We start from the raw sequence: 23,457 nt of genomic DNA, 5'->3' as shown, positions 1-23,457 counted from the left end.
AAACTAAAATAACAAAAAATAACCAATTACTACTAAAATCTCTACTGAGTTGTTGTTATACCTAAAGAATTAGCGAGGAAAAGAGCATCAACTGACAATTTATGATTAAGGCTTCAGCCACACAAAATTTCCCTTGTCAGTCTAATTAAGATAAAATTTTGTCAAATAAAATAAATAAAAACAAATTTTGAGGAGAAGATGCATTCTGGAAAAGAAGTTTTTTAAAAGCACCAGTCTAGAGGCACACTCAATACCAATTCAATCCTTTATATGTATGGCTTAGTTATGTATTCACACCTATTCTGAGTGGGACATTTGAATAATGCCATGCATAATTTAAGAAATGCAACACAAATCAAATATTTACATGTTGTAAATAGCAGTCATCTTGCTATTTAAATTTAATTATTTGTTAAATGCAGTAGCAGCAAAAACAAAACACAGTATGATTAAACAGCTTTTAGAGCATACTATCACCATGTTCAAAGATTTATTAGGTTTAATAGAACACAATAGTAAACAACACAATTCTAAACAAGTCCTGTCTAATACTTAGATAGAAGTAAACAATGCAGCTATAAGTCTGTCCTGGTTTATTACAGGCAAAAGAACGCTGGTTCGAGCTGTTCCCACTCATGAGTCATGCTCCAGATTCTTAAACATTTGCTACCCTATCTGTCAGAAAAGCAGCAAAACATTTAATCTGAAACAGCAGTACTCTCATCGAATATATTTTTTGCAAATAGATGCAGCATGTGGCTAGATGATAGATAGATGAAGCATCTCTCTGCTTGACAGATGCAGAAGCTGGCACTAGCAGTTTAATCTCTCAGTAAAAAGACCATATTGAACTAATATAGTAAATCCTTTAAATATCAATAAATGCAACTTAAGTCAAAGAACTGCTGTGAAGTTATGCTTGAAAAATGTGCATTTTTCGAAAGTAAACCAAAACAAATTATGTATGTAATAATGAGAAGACCCTGTACTCTCACTTCTGGTGTCCCAGCCTTCGTGTTCAGACAAACACTGATCTTACCGTTGGTGCTGTGTTTGGTGCAGGTCTTTGCTCAGGTGCTCGGCCTTCTTCTCTGGCTTTAACTGATTGAAGAATTGCAAAAATATTCTTGGCAAAGTTCTGAAAAATACATCAGGTACCTGTGAACCTTTCTGACCATCTGCATTTCACATAACAACCATCCAGGTAGAAGGCACCACTTGGTTAACTTACATTTGACTGAAAACCAAAACTGGTGCACCAATTTTCTAAATAGTTGATTTCTGACCCCTTTTCCGTGACAGAATCCAAACATTAACAGGGCATTTAAGGCATCATTGCTATCCCCCTACTCTTTAAGGCCCACACCTGCTAAATCTAACTGGCTTCATTACACCACAAGGTAAACCAAACTCCCCTTAAAGCACTTGTGAACTATAAGCTATAGAGTTACGTGTACACAATATTTCTTATGAATGCAAATTTTCAGTAATGACTCATCAGTAAAAGAAACCTTTTATCAATTAGGGAAAACAACTTCTTTTTTTTTTTCCAGTTCAGAATAATATGAAGTACTCACAAAATGCTAATACTATTCCAGAATATTGTATATTAACACTTAAGTGGTATTAACACCACTGGCATCATGAAACAAACACAAGAATTACAAAAAGATTTCTGGGATGAATTTTGTAGAAATCACTTAAAGAATTGTACTGCAAAGCTTCCCTAAGCCTCCTCACTTGACCTCAGTGAACTTCTTGTCAAGCCACTGCAAGCCACCAAAGACAGGAATTGGAAGACCACCAGAAACGACTTATATATGGCGAAGCCATCCCCTGAGCAAACCCAGTTCTTTTGACGAAGTCTGAAAGAATTCACACAAAACTGTATTTAAAGTTCTTTTCAGTCAAAAAATCCGGGGGGAAAAGCCTTTCAAAAGCTGCAAGCCATGCACGTATCAGTTATATGAGGATACTCAAAGTCTAAACTACAGGCATTTTTATTGAAAATTCAGATTTCTCCCAAACTGTGGCCTGGGCATCATATCAATCACAATTCTTGCAATTGCTGTGCTTTATCACACTGTCTCTAGGAAACAAGGCTCATTTTCTGAAACTTGCAAGGAGGAACTAATTAACAACAGGAGCAATATTGTAAGAGTCATTGTCCATGCAGAAGCCAAATCTCCCAGTCACAAGGAAGTTACAACGAACATTCACATCTATATTTTACTCATAAAACCTACAGTTAACATAGTTTTAAAGGGAGTTTGAACTTCAAATGATGAATTTTTCAAAGGCCTTTAAACATATGGGATTTTAATAACCTTAAATTGCACATCCTGGACAAAACTCATAAAACACAGAAGATTCCTTCTCCCATTTGCTGAAAACAAGCAACTAATAAGCATGGAATTAGAAGTGTTCTTGCTGATGTCTTTTTTCCACAGCATGAAAATGCAAGTCCTCTAGGACCAAAACTAATGGCTGTTTGGAAGGGGAGAAACCAGCAGTGTTTTAACAAGCACTCAAACTAACATCATCTTCTTGCTGGTCACTGGCTTGGTCAGGATGGAATTATATTACTGTGACAGAAAAATGATTGAGCAGGAAGTTCACTGCATGTACCAGCTGATTTGTAAAGCCCTGCAGAGCTGAAGACTGCTAAGTTGTCATTGTTCATCCCTTCAGAGAACAGAATATGAATATCCATTAGCTTCTACCCTAGATTTAGTTAAACTTAATAATCAAGTGCAACATTTTTACTACCAAAAACTTCTGATCTGGGGGACAGAGAAGAAAAGAAGAGGGAAAAAAAGCCCTGAACATCAAAATATTTGTCTCTCTGCACAGATGCTCTACCCCTTGCCAACACAGTGACTAGCACAGAACCAAACCAAATTATTACCACTAGTGGTAATTTAATGCCAGGATGCTTGTGGAGAAATCCCAGAGCCAGTCAGATCAGACTGCTCTAATAAGGAAGGCTTAATGAAGCCACATCACTAACTGAATTTCTTTTGTAATAAAAATACTTCCATTGCAATATATCACAGTTTATTCTAAAGAAACTGCAGTCTTTAATTCCTGTAGCTCACCATAACCCTAGTTCTCATTAACGAAGACTTCTAGTCTCTTCAGCAGCTTTATCATGCTAGCAAAAATAAATATATAAATATTTTTCTAATAGTTATCATCAATCATAAACATTGGTTTCAGTTTCACTGAAAATAATTCTAGATGGAAGATAATTTGAAGAAAAGTATACTTCATCTCAATCATCTGACACAAATAAAACCTTAAATCTAACATGTAAAACTGGAAGTATATACCCAATATGGCTTACAATGCTTCAAAACTTTCCCAAACCTAAGTTGCAACCAATTTTTAATCAGATTTACATGCTGGTGTTTCAGTGCAGAGAAAGAGGAGCCTAAGAAAAAAACATATAAAATTCAAAAAAACTCTTATTTGAACTGACAGTAAGGACTTCTTGGACATATGTTGCAGGAAAATCAAGAGCTGCAGAATGCTGTAAACATTGACCAGACTTAAAAGTAGGGCTGGAGAAGGAATAATTGAGCCCCACTACATTTCTTTACTACGCTGAGACACACTGCTAAATCCTTTACAGCCATTGGCAGACTGAAAGGCATGATGCTGTACCAAAAAGGCAATATTCCCATCACACGTTTTCAGTAATTCCTATATATAAGAAAAATGAAAACAGCATTGAGATGGCCTCATAAAAGTACAGCAGAAATTAAAACACTGCTCATAAGAAACATTAAGTGATAAACTCTATATTTAAAATAAAATATCTTGTACATCTAAAATCAAAGCACATATTTAAATCTGGAATCCAAATGAAAAGTAAAAAAATTATTTACAGCATCACTCTCCTGTGCCTCAGAATATGTATCTTTAATTTGCAAATTGTTCACCAACTTTGAAGTTGATTTTCTCTCCTCCCTGCTCTTGTCATTCCCACCTACAGGAACTCACAGTACCCCTCAAACTGTTCTCTGCACACTTCTGATCTAGACAGGCCATTCTGGGGCACACAACAAGCACACTAACGCACAGGAGATTGTAGATTAACCACCTGAATAAATAGGTGTTTGTAATCCTGCTTTCAGGACGATGGTAGTTTTAACCAATTCACATTACACTACTGAAATTAATATTGCTAAATAACTGAAAGCAGAGCACATGATGACTTTGTCGACCTTTAGATTAGGGAGCCTATAAAAAATGTTGATAAAATTGAACTTGTTACTAACTGTCAGAGGGGAAAAAATAAAAATCAGACACTCCTTTCACAAAAAAATTAATCTGGGGATTTCTTTGTGTTCCACTCAAAAAGTTAATTGTGTATTACTAATGCTGAACTGAAAACAGAGCTGTGACTATATCTGCTCCCTGTATAGTTGTACAGCTCCCTGTATATTTGTGGACTATGTTTTCAATAAAAAGGTGCAATTTTCACTTGTTCTGTGCTATCTTCACTATATTTTTATAGCCAGACTATTATATGAAAGACAACTGAAACATTTTACTTGAATTGCTAATTCAGAAGTGTGAAAGAGCAGCAACACTGTAACAGCCTGAAGATACAGTATAGCATAAAGTCTCAAAAATTCCAATCCCCTTGATACATAATCCTAGTTTATTTTTCCTATGAGTGCAGCATATGGAAATACATATTTTTTTAATAGTTATGTTAGAGTAGTGTATAAGGAATTACTTTATAGCTGACCTAAATATTCTTTCAGGAAACATAATGTTTTATCCTACAGATTCCTTAGTTGAATTCAAGGCACATACAGACAAAACAAAATTTATTATTGCTCAATATAAATACAGTTTTTAAAATCTGACCCATCTTTCCTTTAAGTGCTACATTCAAAATGTTTGCCATAGTGCCTGGCAGCAATAAAAGTGTCTGTCTAGTTTTACTAAGAAAGCCAGTCTTGCAGAAGTTTGAGCACTCAGACTGTACCATGATATTTGTGCACAACCACTCCAAACGCACCCTCCCGCGCCACCTGAAGGATTAATAAGGACACCAGATGCTTGGCACACCTTTCCTTTTTCAATTTGCTACTAAAGTTGCTGTGAATTTCATGAACATGAGACAATTCTGCCATCTAGAGCCCACACAGGAAGATGCTTTTACAATCAATTTATTTTAAAATATCCAAAATTTTACTCTCAGACCTCTTAGTTGTCTAAAGTCATTAAAATACTATTAGTCTTTCTTCAAAATGGTTTTTCCAGCTAAATTACTAAAACTTATAACTTTTATATAGCTGTGGTATTAACCTCCTGACAGGTAAGAATGGTCCTCCCTAGTAATAATGGTCAAGAGTCATCCGAACAAAAATGAGAACTGAAAGTAACTGAAAACATGATTCAGATATGGTAGTTACTGTGAAAAGGATCAAACCTATAAAGAAAATACATAATTTTAAAAATAAAATATGCAAATACTAACTACAGTAGCAATATTTTGCAGGCAGTAACACAAAACGAAAAATCATGACACCACAAAGATCAGCTACACATGGAGAAAAAAAACAGTTCTGCTCTTTAATACTTGTGTACAAGAATACAGAAGACCACAAAAAAACAACATTCTGGAATAGTTCAGATGCTGTATTAGAAAAATTTGCAATTGTGGGTTACATCCAAGGTAAATGCCACATAGCAGGAAAATGTCAATCCCTTTAGCTAGGTAAACTATAAACTCCAATCATCCTATTCAGTTCTGGTCCTCTCTCACCATGCACACAAAAATACTGAGAAGCTGGGGATAGCCCAGTGGGGAAGTACAAATCAAGATTATGAAATTTAATACATAAAACTCACAGTCAAGAGCTATGAAATTAAAGAGAAGGCAAATAACATCCTGGCCTGTATCAGGAATAGTGTGGCCAGCAGAAGCAGGAAGGTCATTCTTCCCCTGTACTCGCCACTGGTGAGGTTGAACCTTGAGTGCTGTGTCCTCACAGAACCTTGAGTTCTGGGCCCCTCAGTTTAGGAAGAACATTGAGACTCTTGAGCGCGTCCAGAGGAGGGCAACAAAGCTGGTGAGGGGGTTGGAACACAAGCCCTATGAGGAACAACTGAGGGAGCTGGGGCTGTTTAGTCTGGAGAAAAGGAGACTCAGAGGTGACCTTATCACTCTCTACAACTTCCTCAAAGGTGGTTGTAGGCAGTTGAAAATTGGTCTCTTTCTCCAGGCAGCAGCTGACAGAATGAAAGGACAGTCTTAAGCTGCACCAAGGGAAATATAGGTTGGATATTAGGAAAACGTTTTTTACAGAAAGGGTAAAAAGTATATAAAGTACTGGAATAGTCTGTCTGGGGAAGTGATGGAGTTACCATCCTTGGATGTGTTTAAAAAAAGACTGGATGTGGCACTTGGTGCCATGGATTAGCTGAGGTACTAGGGCATGGGTTGGACTCAATGATCCTGGCGGTCTCTTCCAACCTAGTGATTTTGTAAATTGAAGCTTGAAGTCTATTCCCTTCAGTATTAACATCTTGTGTCATGGATAAGAATATACTGGACATCAAGTAACTTCTCCAAAGAAAAGTACAGATAACTAGTACATTACAACAGGGCTGCAATAACTAAAGATATAAAAGCTGAAAAACTATGAAGACTTAAAAAACAAAGTTATTTATTTAATCAAATTACTTGTTTTACATAAATAAATAAATATAAAGTATAAGGTTTCCATGCTTTCAAAACAAAACTTAAGAAAATGTGCTGGATAGCCCAGTCTAAGTCTTTCACATAAGACCAGAGGATATATAAATATAAGCATTAAGGCAGGAAAATATTTTATTTGAATCAGGCTCAGTTCCTACCTTATTAGAAAGAAAAAAGAGTATTTCATACTAAAAAAAGCTGTAATTTATAATATTTTCTTATTTTTTTGTATATATTAAGCGCGGAAAGTATAACTACACATACTGCAAGAGAATCAAATTCACCCGTCTGCAGCAGTGAAGCAACTGCAAGAAAAAAACCAGATCATTGCTTCAACATTTTAACCTTGACCTTGTAAGTAATATACATTTAAAGGTTACACTTTCAAAAAGATACAATTTCATAATGTATAGGTTATGAAACTACAGAGACTCAGCTCCATCCAACTCTGATCCCATACATCTTAATAGTTTTTCCATCATAAACCTGCAGAAAGAGCCCACATCCCATCATTCCTAGATTTTATACACACCTAACTCCATTAGAAATATGTATACCTCAAATGCTAATTTCTCCTGTCCAACTTACATGGTTCTACTTCAGTGCTTTTCTCCCTGGACTGTCTCCAGGCAGGCAGTAATGTTAAGATGCCATATAGGTCACTCTAGACTCCCAGTGCCTGGCAACGTCTTCAAAAAGATTTACACAAGGCTCAGGGAGGAGAAAATATTTACAGATATGCTAAAAGCTGAGAAATGCACCAAAGCAGCAGTTGGGCCAGCTGCTCACAGATGTGCAAATGTGCCTGCCTGGACAATGCACCTACATCAGGAGTGTGTAGCTACTGTTCAACTTCACAGCTGAACAGATTTAGAAAGGTTATGTGCTATAACCTATAAGACTTCCCACATCTTTGACTGGCTGGATTATGTTATTTCATTGTACACAGGGTTAGCATTCACTTGAGAAAAATCTAATATACATAATACATATAATTATATACACAATATATAATTATTATATATTATGTATATATAGTATACATACATCATATATATAATTCAAATATACTTGTAACTGTGAGAAAAGATAACTGAAGAGTGCTGGCTGAAATTTAAAGTTTTGGTGATAATCAGTAGCATTTTCACGTGAACTGGGTCTGGCTGAAGTAGAGTTAATTCCTAGCTGCCCTGGTAGTACAGCACTGTGTCCTGGTAGCCAGAAAGGTGTTGACAACAGCCCAGTGTTTTGACTGCTGCTGAGCAGTACTGGCCCAGCACCAAAGCTGTCTCCAGCACCTCCTCCTCACCAGTCAGCTGAGAAGGATCTTGAGAGGACAGACAGCCAGGACAGCTGACTCCAGGGATATTCCTCATCACATGACATCTGCTCAGCAGTAGAAGCCAAGAGAGAGGAGGAGAGGCATTTCTTGTTACAATATTTGTCTTATAGAGCAACTGCTAAATGCACCCAAGCCCTGCTCCCCAGGAAGTGGCTAAAGACTTCCTGCTGATGGGAAGTGGAGAATACATCTTTTGTCCTCCTTTGCTTCCCCACACATCCTTTGTTTTTATTAAACTGCCTTTATCTTAACCTACATATTTTTTCACATTTTTTTCCCAGCCATCTTGCTGAGGAGGGAAGCAGCATGGTGGGCACCTGTCTATCATCCATCCAACCAAGGTTAACCCACCACACCCTACAAAGACAAGAATGATATAATTTTTTTTAAAAGAATATCTGAAATGCTCAGAGCTGCTCATATCAGAACACTGGTTCATTTCAAAAAGTTACAAATTCACAAGGCCAGTATTAGTGCACTTCCAAGATTCCAGCTCTAAGATTTCTCTACACACAAGTAGAGCATGTTCAACACAGCCCACCCAGTTACCTTGCTGCTTATCTAAGAAATAGTTCTGAGCAATCTGGAAGAGTAAAAATAAATAACAAAATATAAATCAAGTACACCAGCAGTCTCAGGCAAAAACACACTCTCCAATCACATCTGTGAATGTTGAAACTCCTTCTTAGTCTACTTTAACTTGTATCCACAGGAAAAATTCAAATGCCAAATACATTTACAGTAGCAATGAAATGAGGAGGTTTCTCCTTCAGAAAAGATTGTTGTTGCCTCCTACAGAAGATTACAGAAACAAGAAGATTTTTAGGAAAGAAAGCTAAAGGAGGGACATGAAAGGAAATAATCAATTTCATTATAAACACAGGGTTTTTTCTGTGTTCAATGGTTCTCACATTTATCTAAGAACATGCACACAGCTGAAACCTGTGCTGAGCACTGATGCAAAATTTAACATTTCAAACACTTATGATAGTAAATAGTCTATGTATGAATTCAAAACTCTTCCTGAAAAGAAATTCCTTTAAACAATATAAATTCCTTTAAACAATATAATCTGTCAAAGAGTTCTAAAATTAAGTTACTATGAGAGAAAAAAAACCCAAACACTTAACAAATGCAATTCAGCTCTGAAAAGTGATCACAAAAATGCCACATTATTCATAAAAATCTAGAAGACTACACTACAGACTTGGGGAAAGCAAACAAATATTTAAAACAGGCAGAGTAGGATGACTTTTCTACTAGGAATTAACTCAAACACTGACTTTCCAAAAGAGGTAGAATTGCATGATAATCATACAGAAAGCTATGAAAAATAACAAAAAGTTTTAAGCAAAACATAACACTAAGGAAGCAGATAAATGCAAATGTAGAAATCTTAAAACCAAAAGAGGACAGGTAACTGAAATGTCTGATTTTACAAGCAATAAGAACCTCACAGAAATCAGTAAAAGGACATCCAGGGATCAGTGCAACATATGATTAAAAGAGGGTAACAGAGAGGCCATACAAAGGACCTGTGTGACGCATTACAGAAATCTTAAGAGCCAAATAAACTGGGAATGACACAGCTGCTGTAACATTTCTACAACAGGAGCATCAATGCACTCAAATTATGCATTCTCATAAACCAAAATAAAAAAAACACCACAGCCAGGAAAAAAAAAAATCTATCACTGTAATTTCAGCAAGGGGAGATTTGTGACAATGAAGATGCTGGCAATAAAAGCAGCAGGTAAAAGGACAGAATGCATGAAACTTTTTAAAGTATTAAAAAAAGAACATTATATCACTAGAGACTTAAAAAAATCCTGGACCAGTTCTATAAAGCAAACTTAAGAATTGGGAAGTGTGTCCAAAAGGAGAAACTAAATGCTTCAGAAATACAGTTAACATTATTGCCATCTACGAAGAATTTGGAGGAGCATATTGCTGCAAGAATCAATATTTTCTTCAAACATATGAAAACCAGAGGAAACCTGTCATTAAGCTGAAATGGTCAAGGGATTTTTCTTCTTTTGTACTGTGGCCTGATCTTCCTAGTGTTTCCTTTTTGCATCTTAAGCTATTTCTGCATCTCAGTTTACTACAGAGAACAATGGGAAAACTTACACATACAGGAGGGGTTCTCTGTGGAAAAGAGCTTGAGAAGCAGCCCTGGACTGAAGCGATTTTTGCAAAGGAACAACAAACTTTAGATTTAGGAGTAACTGTTTGTTACCATTTACCCAGGAGTTCCAAAGGAATTCAGATATTAAAAAGGTATGTGCTGCTAAAGTCAATTTTGGTTTTAAATACTCTAGGAGGATTCAAAAGACTAAAGATAAACTCATAACAAGCAGATAGCAAAAATTTACAATAAAAATAATTATCAGGCACATCAGCAATTCAAGTACCATACAGAAGAGTCAAAACAGCATTTGCAGAGCAGTATCATGCTTCCCTGATCAAAATTCTTAAAAGGAGCAGGGGAGAAAAGGAAGAAATTATTTGCCTGAGACAACATATCTTTTCTTCACAACTTTCAAGAAGGTCTTCACAAAGGTTCAAGAAAAACAAAAAAAAAAAAACCAAACAAGAAAATACAAAAAAAAAAACAAAACAAAAAGCCCACCAAAAAAACCAAACACACACCAAAAAGCCCTCCCAACCAATGTAAAACCTGAGCTGCTATGGGATAAATCACAGCCCTCAGTAACTTGTGATGTTTCCCCATCTACTTACTCTCACTGCTACTTGGAATATATAAACATTAACACTCAGGTGATTTGTGTCCAAGCTATCAAGAATGTTCCTGCAATCCTGCATAAACCGAAATAGAAGACTTGCTGTTATGCCCATACACTCATCAGGCTGCTCACAGTAACTGCATGCTAGACTCCACAAACAAACTTCATCTCTTGTTTCTTGTCTTTCTCCCTGTGTCATATTTTGCTTAAAATCACTACCTCATCTCATTTACTACAGAGATACTACAACAAAAACATTCATCTCTTCCCTACTATCTTAGCAATTTCACTTGGAAGAAAAGTAGATAGGAATGCCATGAATGATACACAAAAGGAAGAAAAGCTATGCAAATTCCTTCATTTCAAACCTTTCCAATGACTAAAACATCAAAGCTTTTACCGATTTATCAGCTCTTCAGTAGTGAGGCTGCTACAAATCTCTCAGATTCAAAGAAGCAACACTCACTCTGTAGATAGCACACAGGGATGTGCCACATACCCAGTAATTACCCCCTAATTCATTAATTAAATTATTCTACCACTAATTCCCTGGGACAACACTGGGAAGCTGAGAGCAATGTAAAATACTGTTAAAAATAAGACAAATGAAGACTAAGAGCTCATTTACTTCTAAATGTTCTTTTAAGTATCGTCACAGGAAAACAAGTAGTGAAGGCAAAGGACGCAGTTTGACAATAACCTCAGGAAAACAGACCCTTGAAATCTTTCAGGAATTAACTTACTGCTTCCTTGAGAAATTTAGTGCCAAGTAGCTCTGCAATAAAGAAAGCATTTCTGTCCAAAGAGAGCAAGCTGTCAGCTGTGCTTGCAACCATGTTCAGAATAGTACATAACCAAGAGCAGCCAAAAGGGATCATCGTAAAGGGACAAAAATCTCTTCACAGTAACACTTTCTGGCTTTGTTCATGCCAGCATTTTTCCTCCTTACTTCTTTGGTGTTTTCCACAATGTAGAGGCCTTTGGGCTTTCAATGTACATGTGCTGCTCATTCTATCAGTTACTCCCCACTTTGGTCTGTTTCCAATCCACCAGTACTTTCATGGAGCCCTCCCCACAGCAGGGCTCAAGCCAGCTTTGGTTAACAGCAATTAAGTGATTACTTAGTATCTTTTAATGGCTGAAGCAAGTAATTGGAGATACAATTTAGATTTACTGCAATGTGATAATGACAAACTCTTCTGTCACTGCGGCAACTGCCCTGCAAGTCTACCTTCACATGGAACAAAGAGTATAATATGCCTGTCATCTCTGATTAACAAATTAGATACAGAAAATAAAAATGCAGTTTGTCATAAGGATCATAAAATCCAGCTTCATATCCAGAGCATTACCTTGCCTGTGCTTTGTAAGATTGTAGTTCTTGTCCTCCATACTCTTTCCCTGCTGACAATATCTCTAGTTACATCCACTTCAGCATCAACAAAACTTCTTTGTTTAAGAGCGGTTATGTCATCATCCAGATCAGTTTTGATAGTGGATCTTTTCTTTGCCATAATTTTGGCTTTGATAGCAGCGATTTTTTCCACTGACATAGCTTCAGACAAGGACCTAAATGAGCAAAAGTAACAGTAGAGACTAAATAATTGCACAAACAATTCTGAAAGAATTTCTGAATGAGTAACTTCAACCTGCCAAAGTTTAAGGCTATGCTGTATACACCACAAAATAGTCACCTTATATAGACACTGAAATATTACATGGGCTTGGCATGGCTGTTTTGGGCATGCAAATCCAGTTTGTGACAGGACTCACATTATTAACACAAATACCATCCAAAAATCCCAACTATACCAAATAAAAATAAAGAATACAAATGTAAAGTGTCGGGACCAACACCTTTGTTTTATAACAACATTCAAATGTCAGTTCCCTGTTATTTTTAGTGGATTACAATTTTGTGTCCAGTCAACCAATCCCTGGCTGCTCTGAGCTTTTCAAAGCACTACTCTAAATCTTGGCTGAGGTGCAGTTATATGGACTTGGTCCCTTGGAAGATGTGGTACCTTCTTAGACCATGCAGGCCAGCAAACAACAGATGGTGGTGATCTTGTCCACAATAATTTGGGTTTGAGAGAGGTCAGAGTCCAAGAGAGCAACACCTACGTGTGTTTGCTTTTAATTGTAAACACAGAATTGGGCTGTCAGTGAGCCCTACTGTTCTGCAGGTGAGCTGAAGAAAAAAGATAAAGACTGACTTGCACAATTCTAACTGTCTATACCAAATTCACTATTACATGGGGTTGTTTTTTCTTTGAGAATACATGAAAAGATAATGCAAGTACTGGTTGTGAAGCATTCTCCTTTGTAACTATGTTATTGGAAAGGGAACTTCCTTGTGTTGCTACTTGTTTCACAGCAGGGTCAAGCATGGAGTTGAAACTCACCACCTGTAAATATTTGTATCTTTTTAAAGGGGCAGTCTTTTACATTCAGCATTAAAAGAATTGGTAACTAGAGAACACAAACTAATTCAAACAATACCTAGTAATCCTCACTGTAGCACTGCAAAGTTGTGATACACTCAAGGTAGCATCCAAATTACTAGTTTGTACAAAATCACATGTATTTTCTGATTTTTTTTATTCTTATGCTTTCTAATCATGCCACAATCAGATTTTTTTCCCTACAGTTTCCTTTTAAGTACACCTATATAAGAGATAGGAAGAAGTTGTTCAAAATACATATTTTTCATGTGGTTAGCTATAATTATGGATTTCATAAATGCCTGAAATCTGCACTGTCATAACTGTTTCAAGGTCTGGCTCCTTCAACATTACTGAAAGTATCAAAGAGAGGAAAATTTTCACTGAGAGCTGCTGGACAGAAGTAAAACTGGCTGCTTTTAACAGCACAAGAATGTTCTCCATCCTGTAATTAAGCATTAGGCATAAGGAAAAGTAATCCCACCTGATCTGCTCTGTTTGCACGATGCCCTCTTTATGTCCTTCCAGCCGAGCTGCCAAGCGCTCCTTGTCAAGGCGCACACACTCCTCATCCTGCAAGGAACCATCATGTTTAAGTCCTTGTGCAGTCTCTTTTCAAATATAAATACAACTAGAAGTAAAGCTCATCAGAATTATTTTCTTCACATTTGCAAGGACAATCTTTATTTCCAATCATTTTTAATCTAGGCACTAACATTAAGCACAGAGCTATTGTGAGTTTCCTCTCAAGAATCACAATTCTTCAAGTCTAATGTCTAACCCCTTCCAGTTCCCATTCACATGAACAGAAGCACTCTGTAGGAATTCCATTGGATTAGCTGTCCTTTGGTGTACAAAAACATATAAACACCGTAATTTACCTCCACCTTCAATTTGTATTGATGACAGTCACTGTCATTACCTCTATTCTTGGTTTCTTTGCTTCTGCTAATATTTCATCTGCTGCTCTTTTAACTGCAAGAAAAAGAGGACATTAAAAATGCAAGGCTGTAGTAGATTTTTACAAAATAAACCTCAAAGTTATTTTTTAGTTAAATCATACCTTGAGTGGATCGTTGAAGACCAATTTCAAGTGGAGCACTTCTGTCTATGCTTGATGAGGTTGCTGTTCAAAACAGAACATTCAGTTTAAATAGAAAACATCTGCAATAATATTTGGGTATAAAAGAAAGAAGGGCAACAGATGAACTGCAACTATGGAAACTCTATGTATTAGGTAGCAAAGGTGGTCAAACAGTAGAGGAGTGGAGATATTCAGAACTTTGCTGAATGTAAAGCTAAATCGTGTTGCTCAGGGTCATTTGGCCCTTCTTTGAAAATGGGATTGAACCAAGTGACCTCTTCTGGTCCATTCCAACATAAATTAATCAATGATTGTATGATCTCTATATACAACTCATAAAAGAAAACAGAGTCACAATGAGAATTAGAACCTAGAATCAAGATCTACTGGGTTTGTCTAGAATTTTTTTTAAAAACAACCTGCTGATCTGTTTAAAATATATATATAAAGTGATTTTACTCATCATATTACAGAATAATCTCATACTCCAAGATACTTCAAATTTGAAGACCACCTATGAAACAGAGCATCTTACAAAGGTGATATACCTGTTCTTCTCAGAGAAAACTTTTATCTAACTATTGTTTACAAAAAAATTAAGATGAAATGCTAGGCAAATCTGCCAGGCTGACAGAGCAGTGATTTATTATATTTTATTAAACTGAAGATTTCATCCCGCGTATTTCTTGCATTCAAGATCAATGTACTACTAAAAGCTCCTCATAGTCTAGAGAAGGAAAAAACATACATGCTAAGCATTCTAACACATAATTATTAACCAAAGTAGGTTAATAGTAACAATAACGTTCACCTTTAAACATGCATGTAGGAATGCAGCTCCTATCTAAGCAAAACAGGTAATTTAAGAATACAATTAAAAACGCAATAAATAATAACTTTGTTTGAGAAGTTTCAGCACATTCAGTAAAGATGCAAACTGCCTATTCTTACCCAATCTACCCCTCACTTGTGCCAAAAATATGAAGCAGTAAAGAGTACTGTGTGTCCAAGTCAAAAGAACGCATCACTCACATGTTTCACCATTTAGGTATGCAAGCAAATCTTTCCTATCAGGTCTTCTTACCACAGGAATGTTTTCAGTCTGAAAAGACAGCAGATGTGACATTAAACCGTTCTTCACCCACAGAGACTCTTGTTAAAGATTTTTCACTTTTACTGAAAACTACTCATTCACACAAAAAAAATGACCACATGTCCTGCCACCCAAAGAAGCTTAACTATCAAGCCTAAAGTGCAACCACATCCTAGAAGATGTTCAGCTACACAAAATTAAACATACAGCCTGCTACGAAACTGAAAGAGAGGGCAGCCATTTTCCTCCTTCCCTTGAAACTTGCAAATAAGATTAAGAACTAGCTTTTATCACACACACACTTCTCTGCCAGGAGGACTGTGTTGCTATATAGAACTCATGTATCTCAATGGTGTTGTCCCAACACAGCACTGCTGTCTCAGGTAACAACAAAGCACAGGGAAAGATAAAGAGTGGCCTCGTAGAAAGCAGTCAAATGAAAATCAAAAGGACTTTTAAAGAATTTCTGTACCTTTACTGGTAGGGCTTAACCAGCAATTTTTTTTAATTGTATTGCTTACTTCCAAGTCCACTACAAAGCTGTTTGCTTTTCTCCATTCTGTAGATCCCTGCTATCTAAGGCACTAAAGGATCATCTAGATTGGGATCACTCCACACAACAGATGGACAAAAGCACTCCTGAAATAGTTCAGTGCTTGAAACTAGTGTGTCCATAGAATATCGAGATAAATGCTGCCATTGCTATTAATAATCGGTTGACAAACTCTTGCTGTAAACACAATTTGGTGGTTTGAAGGCATAATCTGTTAGGAAGTGAATTGTCAAGAAAAATACTCCACCGTGATAGGACCTGTCATGTGATCCTTCTGCAGAGGTGATTGTTTTTAAACGATTGCATATTGTTATAAATACATATTATATTATTGGCTTTTCACAAGTATTAAAATGAATGTTATATGTATAAGGTTAGAAAACTTTGTTGTATTAATATAGTCCCTTCTATTTCTATAAGTTATTGATGAAACTTAAAAATAGTGGTATAATACATGTATGTTAGACTGCGGCATAGTATTAAAGCAAAAACTATTTTCGTTTATATAACCCAGAGACTGAAAAAGATAGTCAGAACCCCCACTCCCCTCCCCCCCCCCGCCGCATTTTTAGATTATCTTATCCAGATGAGGACAGCAGTGACCAGACCTCCAAGGGAAGAATTTATTGACCCTCTGTTATCAGGGAGTGTGAAACTCAGCAGAGCCAAGAAGATTGATCTATTGGGGAGGGGGCAAGTTAAAACTAAACAAAAGAACATCTAAACGAGGAATGTTTGAATCATGTATGAGAATTTATGAATATGTAATAGGGTTCTGTTTTTAAAGGACAATCCTTCGTTAGTAAAATGTGCTCTCTTAGCTGAATGTCGAGGCACCCAGCCGTACTTGTATACTTCATTTTTATCTCCTAATTGTCTTTCTATTAAACTTTTAAAATTTTATATAAAATATATATGAACCTCATTTTTCACAGTATCATCTTTGCTTCCTCCAGCCAAATTCATACACACAAGTGCTATTATCATTCACTGAAAATAACTACACACGTGTTCATTATCACAAGACAAAAATCACATTTTGTATGGTCTACTTACTGCAGCACGACGGACATACACAGGATGGGAAAGGTGCACATTATTGAGCAGGAACAAGATAGAATCCAAAGTGTAGTATTCCCTGGGCTGGCCCTCTTTCCCTGTCCTGTAACACAGGAAAACATTGTGATATTTAACTTCTCCATCTCTGTCTCAAGCATACCCTCTTTTAAAAAAGGTCTCTTTTCTTTCCAGATGACAGTTTAAAAAACAAGCAGTTAATATTATTATCAGGCTATTGCCAAACTAATGAGCTCTCAATTGTGCTAAAAAACACAGGGGAGGGAGATGAGTTCTTGCAGCCTCTTTACTGAATGAATTATTAAAAAAACCTTCCCACAATACTCCAAAATAAGAGCTGGATACGTTGTTAAATAAAGAAACAAGACTAGGGAAATTGTAAGTACACATTCCCCCTCATTCACACTATTTATTCTGATTATCAAAGGAACTGTCTATACTATGTGAGACAGCCAGAGAGACAGAACTGAACTGCAAACAAAAATAAAGTATTGCATCATCTTCAGGTACAACAGGCCAGAATTGGCAGCACTAGAGAAAGCACAGTGAGAACTTAATATGTAAATTCCACAAAGTCTGGGGAGCAAAGGGTTCAAAATGATGCCAAAAGATCAAAATAAGTAGTGACTACAAACTAATTGCACACAAAACCAGCAAAACCCTGAAGGATACAAAATCACAGTGAACTCCCATACTGAAGTCAGACTACATCAGAGCAAGACAACAGCATCAAGTTCAATCTCAGCTTCCAAAGAGCTTGTTTCAAAGATACAGCTTTTAAGTGTAAAAGGGAAGTTGTTCTGTGCAACTATTCACAAAAAAAAAAAACCCAAACAAGGCAAAATAAGTCCCTGTCTCAACTTGGCTCCATGTACATTGAACATAATTTCCCCCTCTCACACACTCACACATTATGCTGTTACTACAAGATTTTGTAGGGGAAGCAATACCTGTCCTTCTTTCAATGAACCCAGCTCCCTAAACACTTCAGCTGCTCTGAGGAACAGACCTGGCAGTCAGGGAAGCAGCAAGAATAGCAATTCCACTACGCACCCCCACTTTGGGACCTGTCAAGCGCCAGCTGCAGACAGGACAGGGCTCCTCCACGTTGCCCAGTCCCTGTGCCCAACCAGATGGCTCACCTTAAAGCCTGAGAAAAAGAAGCCACTACAGAACCAGCCCAAAGCCATAAATTTAAGACTGGTAGAGAATTGTCAACAAACAAGATATTTCAGGAAGAAACCGTTTCTTTAAAAGAGTTTTCCCTTTAAGTACAGTGGCCTCACTCATCAGCACCAAAACACACACCACAGAAGTGCCAACCTCACTGGGGGAAGGGAGAAGAAATAAAAAATACTCAGTCACAGCTTTATGGAGCCTGAAAGAGCTACACAAAAATCTACGAAACCAACAGAAACATGTCTATTTTCTCAGTACTGTAGATTTAATGCCACCTACTGCTTTACTTGTCATTACTCTTCTGGAATTACCTAAGAGTGCCCAATAACCTGTTTAGAACTTATTATTAGCAGTAAAGTTCAAAACCTCACCTTCATAATGATGCCTGAGAAAACCAATATAAGAATAACATGCAAGGGATTCAGGATACCAGAACTGTAGAATAAAGGGAATAAAGGGTCTCTCCTACCACTGTCCCTTCTTTCCAAAAACTTGGTCTGCATGAGGTGGAGGCTGCCTGTACATTTTGTTGCTGCAGAGGAAAGGGAATAGACACAGGATCTTTCTTTTAACTGCTTAGAAGCCAAAACTTGGCTTCACAACTACAGGCAACCACGAGAACTGGGTACCCCAACAAAGAATTGTTTGAACAAGTAGCAAAGCAGTAATGATCTTTGATAAGGTGGTATCTAAATATACTGGAAGCACTAGCAGAAACAAAAGCTTCCTCCACACAGGCTTGGCTCTGAAGCAAAGCCATGATTTCACGTGATACCATTGTCACTTCATTTTGAAACAAACACTTTAGATTGTCTTAGCTCAGAATAACTCATTATTTCTTTGAAGTGTGTCATATGCACTGAGCATGATATAAAAGTCCAGCTGGTCATCTACCCAAGATTTAACAATATTTAGCAATAAATGACAAAATATACAAGCAAAAAAATACTGAACCATTATCTATTAATTGAAAAAATACAATATTACAAAGTCACAGGCATTGCCAAACTCAGCAGGACACAGCTGGTACTTCATCACTTCAACCACACACACAAGAATTCCCTGTGCTCCTTATAGGTCTAAGAGGATGTTTTATTAGGACAAGATATTGCACATTAATTGGAAATCATCAGATAACAAGCAGTTAGGAGAAAACCTAAGCTTAAACTGACATTTCAACATCAGTGTGTGCTCCTGCTAAATAAACAGAGAACTAAAACCAGGCAGATCTGAGGGTATCTTGCCTCATTCAATTTACAAACATCCAAGGTAGAAATAGAAATTAATTCTATTATTTCCCAAATTCAGTTATGGCATAAATTACTTAAAAAAATTAAAATCTGGGGAGGCAGACCTCAACAAACCCAGTGAAAATCATTAAAGCAAAAACAGAAGGAAGAGTTGCTCCTCTTACAAAATAAACTTATATAAATGGAGAAAATGTTTATATAATAGGAGAGAGCAAGTTTCATCTGCTCATTTTTAACACCAGCAACTTACTTCTTTCTCATTCATTCACCTTCCATCTGTGGGCATCAGAAATTTATTCATTTTTAACAGCTTTATTTCCTCTTTCCTGTTTCAATGCCTGAAGTTTTACAGAGGTACTAAGGACCTGTGTCTCATCCACAAAACAAAGCAGAAATCTTTATACACACAAGAAAAAGCACACTGAGTATCACACAACTGACAATACCCAGGGCCAGCTGCTCACTGTTTAAAAACTCAGGTGCATATCCAAGCCCCTTGACTAGGCAAACAAAGCAATACATTCCTCTGGTAGACTGAATCCTTCCTTTGGTTTTGAAACAGATTCATTAATCACTCTTCAGGGCCCATAGGTTAAAATACACAAACCACTTCATCTCAGACCACCTAGCTTTTTTCATGTGCCAGTAGGAGCATTCCTATAATTATTACCTAGAAGCTAAACTGGATTAAAGTTGCTTTTTCCCCCAATTTTTTTTTTTTCCCCTCCAAGTTACCTTTAATTTGGCTTGATTCCTCAAACCAGTTCTCTCTTTGGGTGACACTTGTGCTAGCAGAGAGAGAAGGCAATGCAGGGCAGCACTGCCTATTTCTGCAGGTTAAGCTGCTCGAGGAGCCAGAGCTAAGTGTCTCATGGGACTACTTCTAATTCTAGCAGGGACAAATGCCACTGCTGCTCTTCAGCCTAGCATTACTCTCCTCAGACTGGAGATGCAATTACAGCAACTGTGCTGTGGACACCCAAAACAAAACTCAAGGTTTGTTCTGTGCAAGACTAAGCCACCAACATCTGCTCAGTGCAAGCATAATTTGGACCCTTTCAAGTGACCTGAATATAAAAGGATTTGAACTTTTATTAAAGTTTCTGAAAATGTCCCTCCCGAGTGTGGCAATTACCTAAATTAGCAGCTCCTAAAGTATAGTGCTCAAGCTACTGAGCATGGTTTGCAGAACTGGTCTCATTTTTACAGTGTCTTCAATTTAAAGCTGACATGCAAAATGCCACAGTGGTTGACAAGAAATGCTATGAACTTAGAGTAGTATGATCCTATCAAAAGTTCAGGAGCCACTGGTCTAAACCAAGATTAACTAACTCACCTCAAACAAACCAAAAAACAAAACCCCTCAAATTTCACCACACATCTACCCCAGGAGGTGAGCACTCACAGCTCTGACAAGAAGCTTTTTCTGCTGTGCTCAGAGAATACTCTGTTCACCCACACATCTTTCTTGACCAGGAAGATAAAGCTGCCTAGCCCTACATTGCAAAGGTTGCCCTCCAGCTGATTTTAGGCTTTTGGTAACAATTTCTGGGTCTAATCCAAGCTCTCCTGAGCAACAAAATAGGGCTGGCATATCAGTTTCTTGTTCCCTGCAGAAGTGAAATGAAACTAGTTTGTCCACTTAACACTACTTGTTACCACTAGGGGAAAGCAACTTGTAGCAAGGAAACCACCACAACTGTTTATACCTTGCCCAGCAAAAATACAGCCAAGACTTTCAACTGCTTATCCATATATTTTGCTTCCTCTTCTGAGTGCATACCAGTATCCCCCACTCAACCAGGAAGCAGAAATAACTCCAAAATCAGTTTCTGAAAGCTTGAACCCGTTAATGAAAAAGCACATTTCTAGTAATACATAAGATATAAAGCAAAATCAGCTGCAAAAAGTCCACCTACAACTGAAGGTAAGCAAGTATACTTTTTTCCTTTCTCTCTCTCCATCTAGTTAGTTATAGTTAGTAATAGTCATATCATAATTATGAGAACAAAAAATAGTTTCTGGTCAGACTCAACTACAAGTTTGGGTTTTTTTGAGAAATCTGCAGGTACTTCTACTTTTCCACAAAGGTTCAGAGGATAACATGTCCTCTTTGATCAGCGCCTGAGCTTTAACAAGAAGCATTTTTCCCTCTCAAGTTTGAAAAAGACTCACTGGAACCCTTCTAGTGAAGACATTAGGAAGCAAGCGGCTACTAAATTCTGGGGAAAGGCAAATGAAAAACTACTTTGCAATGCAAGCTATATTAGAGAATTCAACAGGTAAAACCCCTCATTTTCTAGAAGTTTTCTAAAACCAAGCATTTTATCTAACACAATCATTTAACCCATTCTCTCTACCTGTTTATTACGATAAGACCAACTAGGAAACAGCCTGCACTAGGTCCTGCACAGGAAAAGGCCTCAGGTGGGGGCAGAGCACCTGCACAGCTCATCAGAGGGAGCACCGGTCTGCACCTCTCTGGCATTGTCCTGGTGCATCAAAGCTCCAGGAGACGAGAAGCAGCCCTGACAAGCCAAGAGAGCAGAATCATAGACTGTGCTGAGTGGGAAGGGATCCATCAGGATCACCAACTGCAACTCCTAACCCTGCGAGGGATACTCCAAGAATCCCACCATGCGCCTGAGAGCGTTCTCCAAACAACAACATAATGGCTGTTTTTCACCAAACACCCGTAAAAATTTGGGAGAAGCTGCCACCTGATACCTTATCGCATAAATCTGCAGGAAGCCGGCCCCGCTGGGCGGCACGGACAGGAGCGCCGAGACAAGGAACGGCCCGGCCCGGGCTCTCCTGGCCCAGGGCAGAACTTGGGAACGTTCCCGAAGAGAGCGGCGAGTGCTCCCTGCCCGGCCGTGCTGCCAGTGGACAGGAATCGCCCACAGGACACCCCCGCAGGGTGCCGGGGCCCCGAGGCCCTGCAGGAGGCGGCACCAGTCTGTCCAACCCCGTCCGCCTCGCTACCTGCAGGGCACCGGGTGGGCCAAAGACGGCAAGACCCCGTCCCCGCTCCCCGGGAGCAACTTCGGGACAACTTCTCCCCCAACCCGCCCATTCCCCGGCCGTGTCGCTCACCCCCAGATGACATAGTTGGTCTTGACGTTCTTGGGCCAGGAGAACTCTCCGAAGATCACCTCGTCGCCCTTCACCACGATCTCCTTCTTCTGCGTGTTGTACTGCCGCAGCACGCTCAGCACGTCCGCCATCTTCGCCCGGCCGCCAGCACTCCAGCCGCCGCCGCCCGCCGCAGGACCCCGCCGGCGCGCCCCGGGCTGCCCGCCGTGAATGCCTGAGCCAACGCCGCTGCGCCGCCTACTAGGGGCGACGCCGGACGCGTTGCCATGGGAGCTACGTGCCCCCCCCCCCCCCCCCCGCCCACCTGGTGGCCGGGCGGAATGAGGTGTGNATGCCTGAGCCAACGCCGCTGCGCCGCCTACTAGCGGGGCGGGAGGCCACGCTCCCTTCGCCCTTACGGCGGCCTCGCCCCCGCTGCCGCCCACCTGGTGGCCGGGCGGAATGAGGTGTGTTGTCGCGGCTTTCTCCGTCCTGAGCACACAGCTTTCTTATGTTTTATGTGAAAATAGAGCCTTTACACAATCACTGCCTAAGTTTCTCGGCGCTGCTTCTCTTCTCTGGAGCTTTGATGCTCCTGGGTGTCCGCCCAGTCACGGCGCGGAGCTGTGCCGCGCTCCCCGGGAGCGCTGGGATGCTTTATGTGGGGGTAACGAGGTGGTGCTGAAGAGGTTTTAAAGGGTGCTGGAAGGGGGTTGGGGGTGCTAATGGGATTTTAGAGGGTGCTGGGATGGAATTGAAGGTGCTAATGGAGTTTCACAGAGTGTTGGGAGGGATTTGTGGATGCTAAGGCACAACTAAACATGGTTTCGGGCGTGTTGAGGTTTGAAGGGGGACTGGGGATTCTAGGATAGTAAGCACACTGGGAGGAGTT

General features: G+C 38.8%; 1 protein-coding gene across 3 annotated transcripts in view; it reads right to left on the bottom strand.

The window, feature by feature from the left end:
• Positions 1–22,768, bottom strand: part of CDC73 (cell division cycle 73) — a 112,324-nt gene extending 89,556 nt beyond the window's left edge. The window contains exons 1-8 of one of the 3 annotated variants that reach the window (XM_015635699.3): positions 22,587–22,768; positions 17,041–17,146; positions 15,371–15,440; positions 14,318–14,380; positions 14,177–14,229; positions 13,739–13,827; positions 12,163–12,379; positions 1,040–1,138 (exon numbers count right to left, since the gene is read on the bottom strand). In XM_015635699.3, coding sequence (XP_015491185.1) covers positions 1,040–1,138; positions 12,163–12,379; positions 13,739–13,827; positions 14,177–14,229; positions 14,318–14,380; positions 15,371–15,440; positions 17,041–17,146; positions 22,587–22,717 — 828 coding nt within the window. In that variant the 5' untranslated portion in view covers positions 22,718–22,768. The remainder of the gene's footprint in view (positions 1–1,039; positions 1,139–12,162; positions 12,380–13,738; positions 13,828–14,176; positions 14,230–14,317; positions 14,381–15,370; positions 15,441–17,040; positions 17,147–22,586) is intronic. The other 2 variants (XM_033516490.1, XM_015635698.3) reach the window with 2 other exon arrangements.
• Between the last annotated feature and the right edge of the window lie 689 nt (positions 22,769–23,457).

Source organism: Parus major, chromosome 8 (assembly GCF_001522545.3).
Source record: "Parus major isolate Abel chromosome 8, Parus_major1.1, whole genome shotgun sequence".
Classification (NCBI taxonomy): Eukaryota; Metazoa; Chordata; class Aves; order Passeriformes; family Paridae; genus Parus; species Parus major.
The sequence above is the reverse complement of the archived record's forward strand: the minus strand, read 5'-3'. Positions and strand labels throughout refer to the sequence as shown.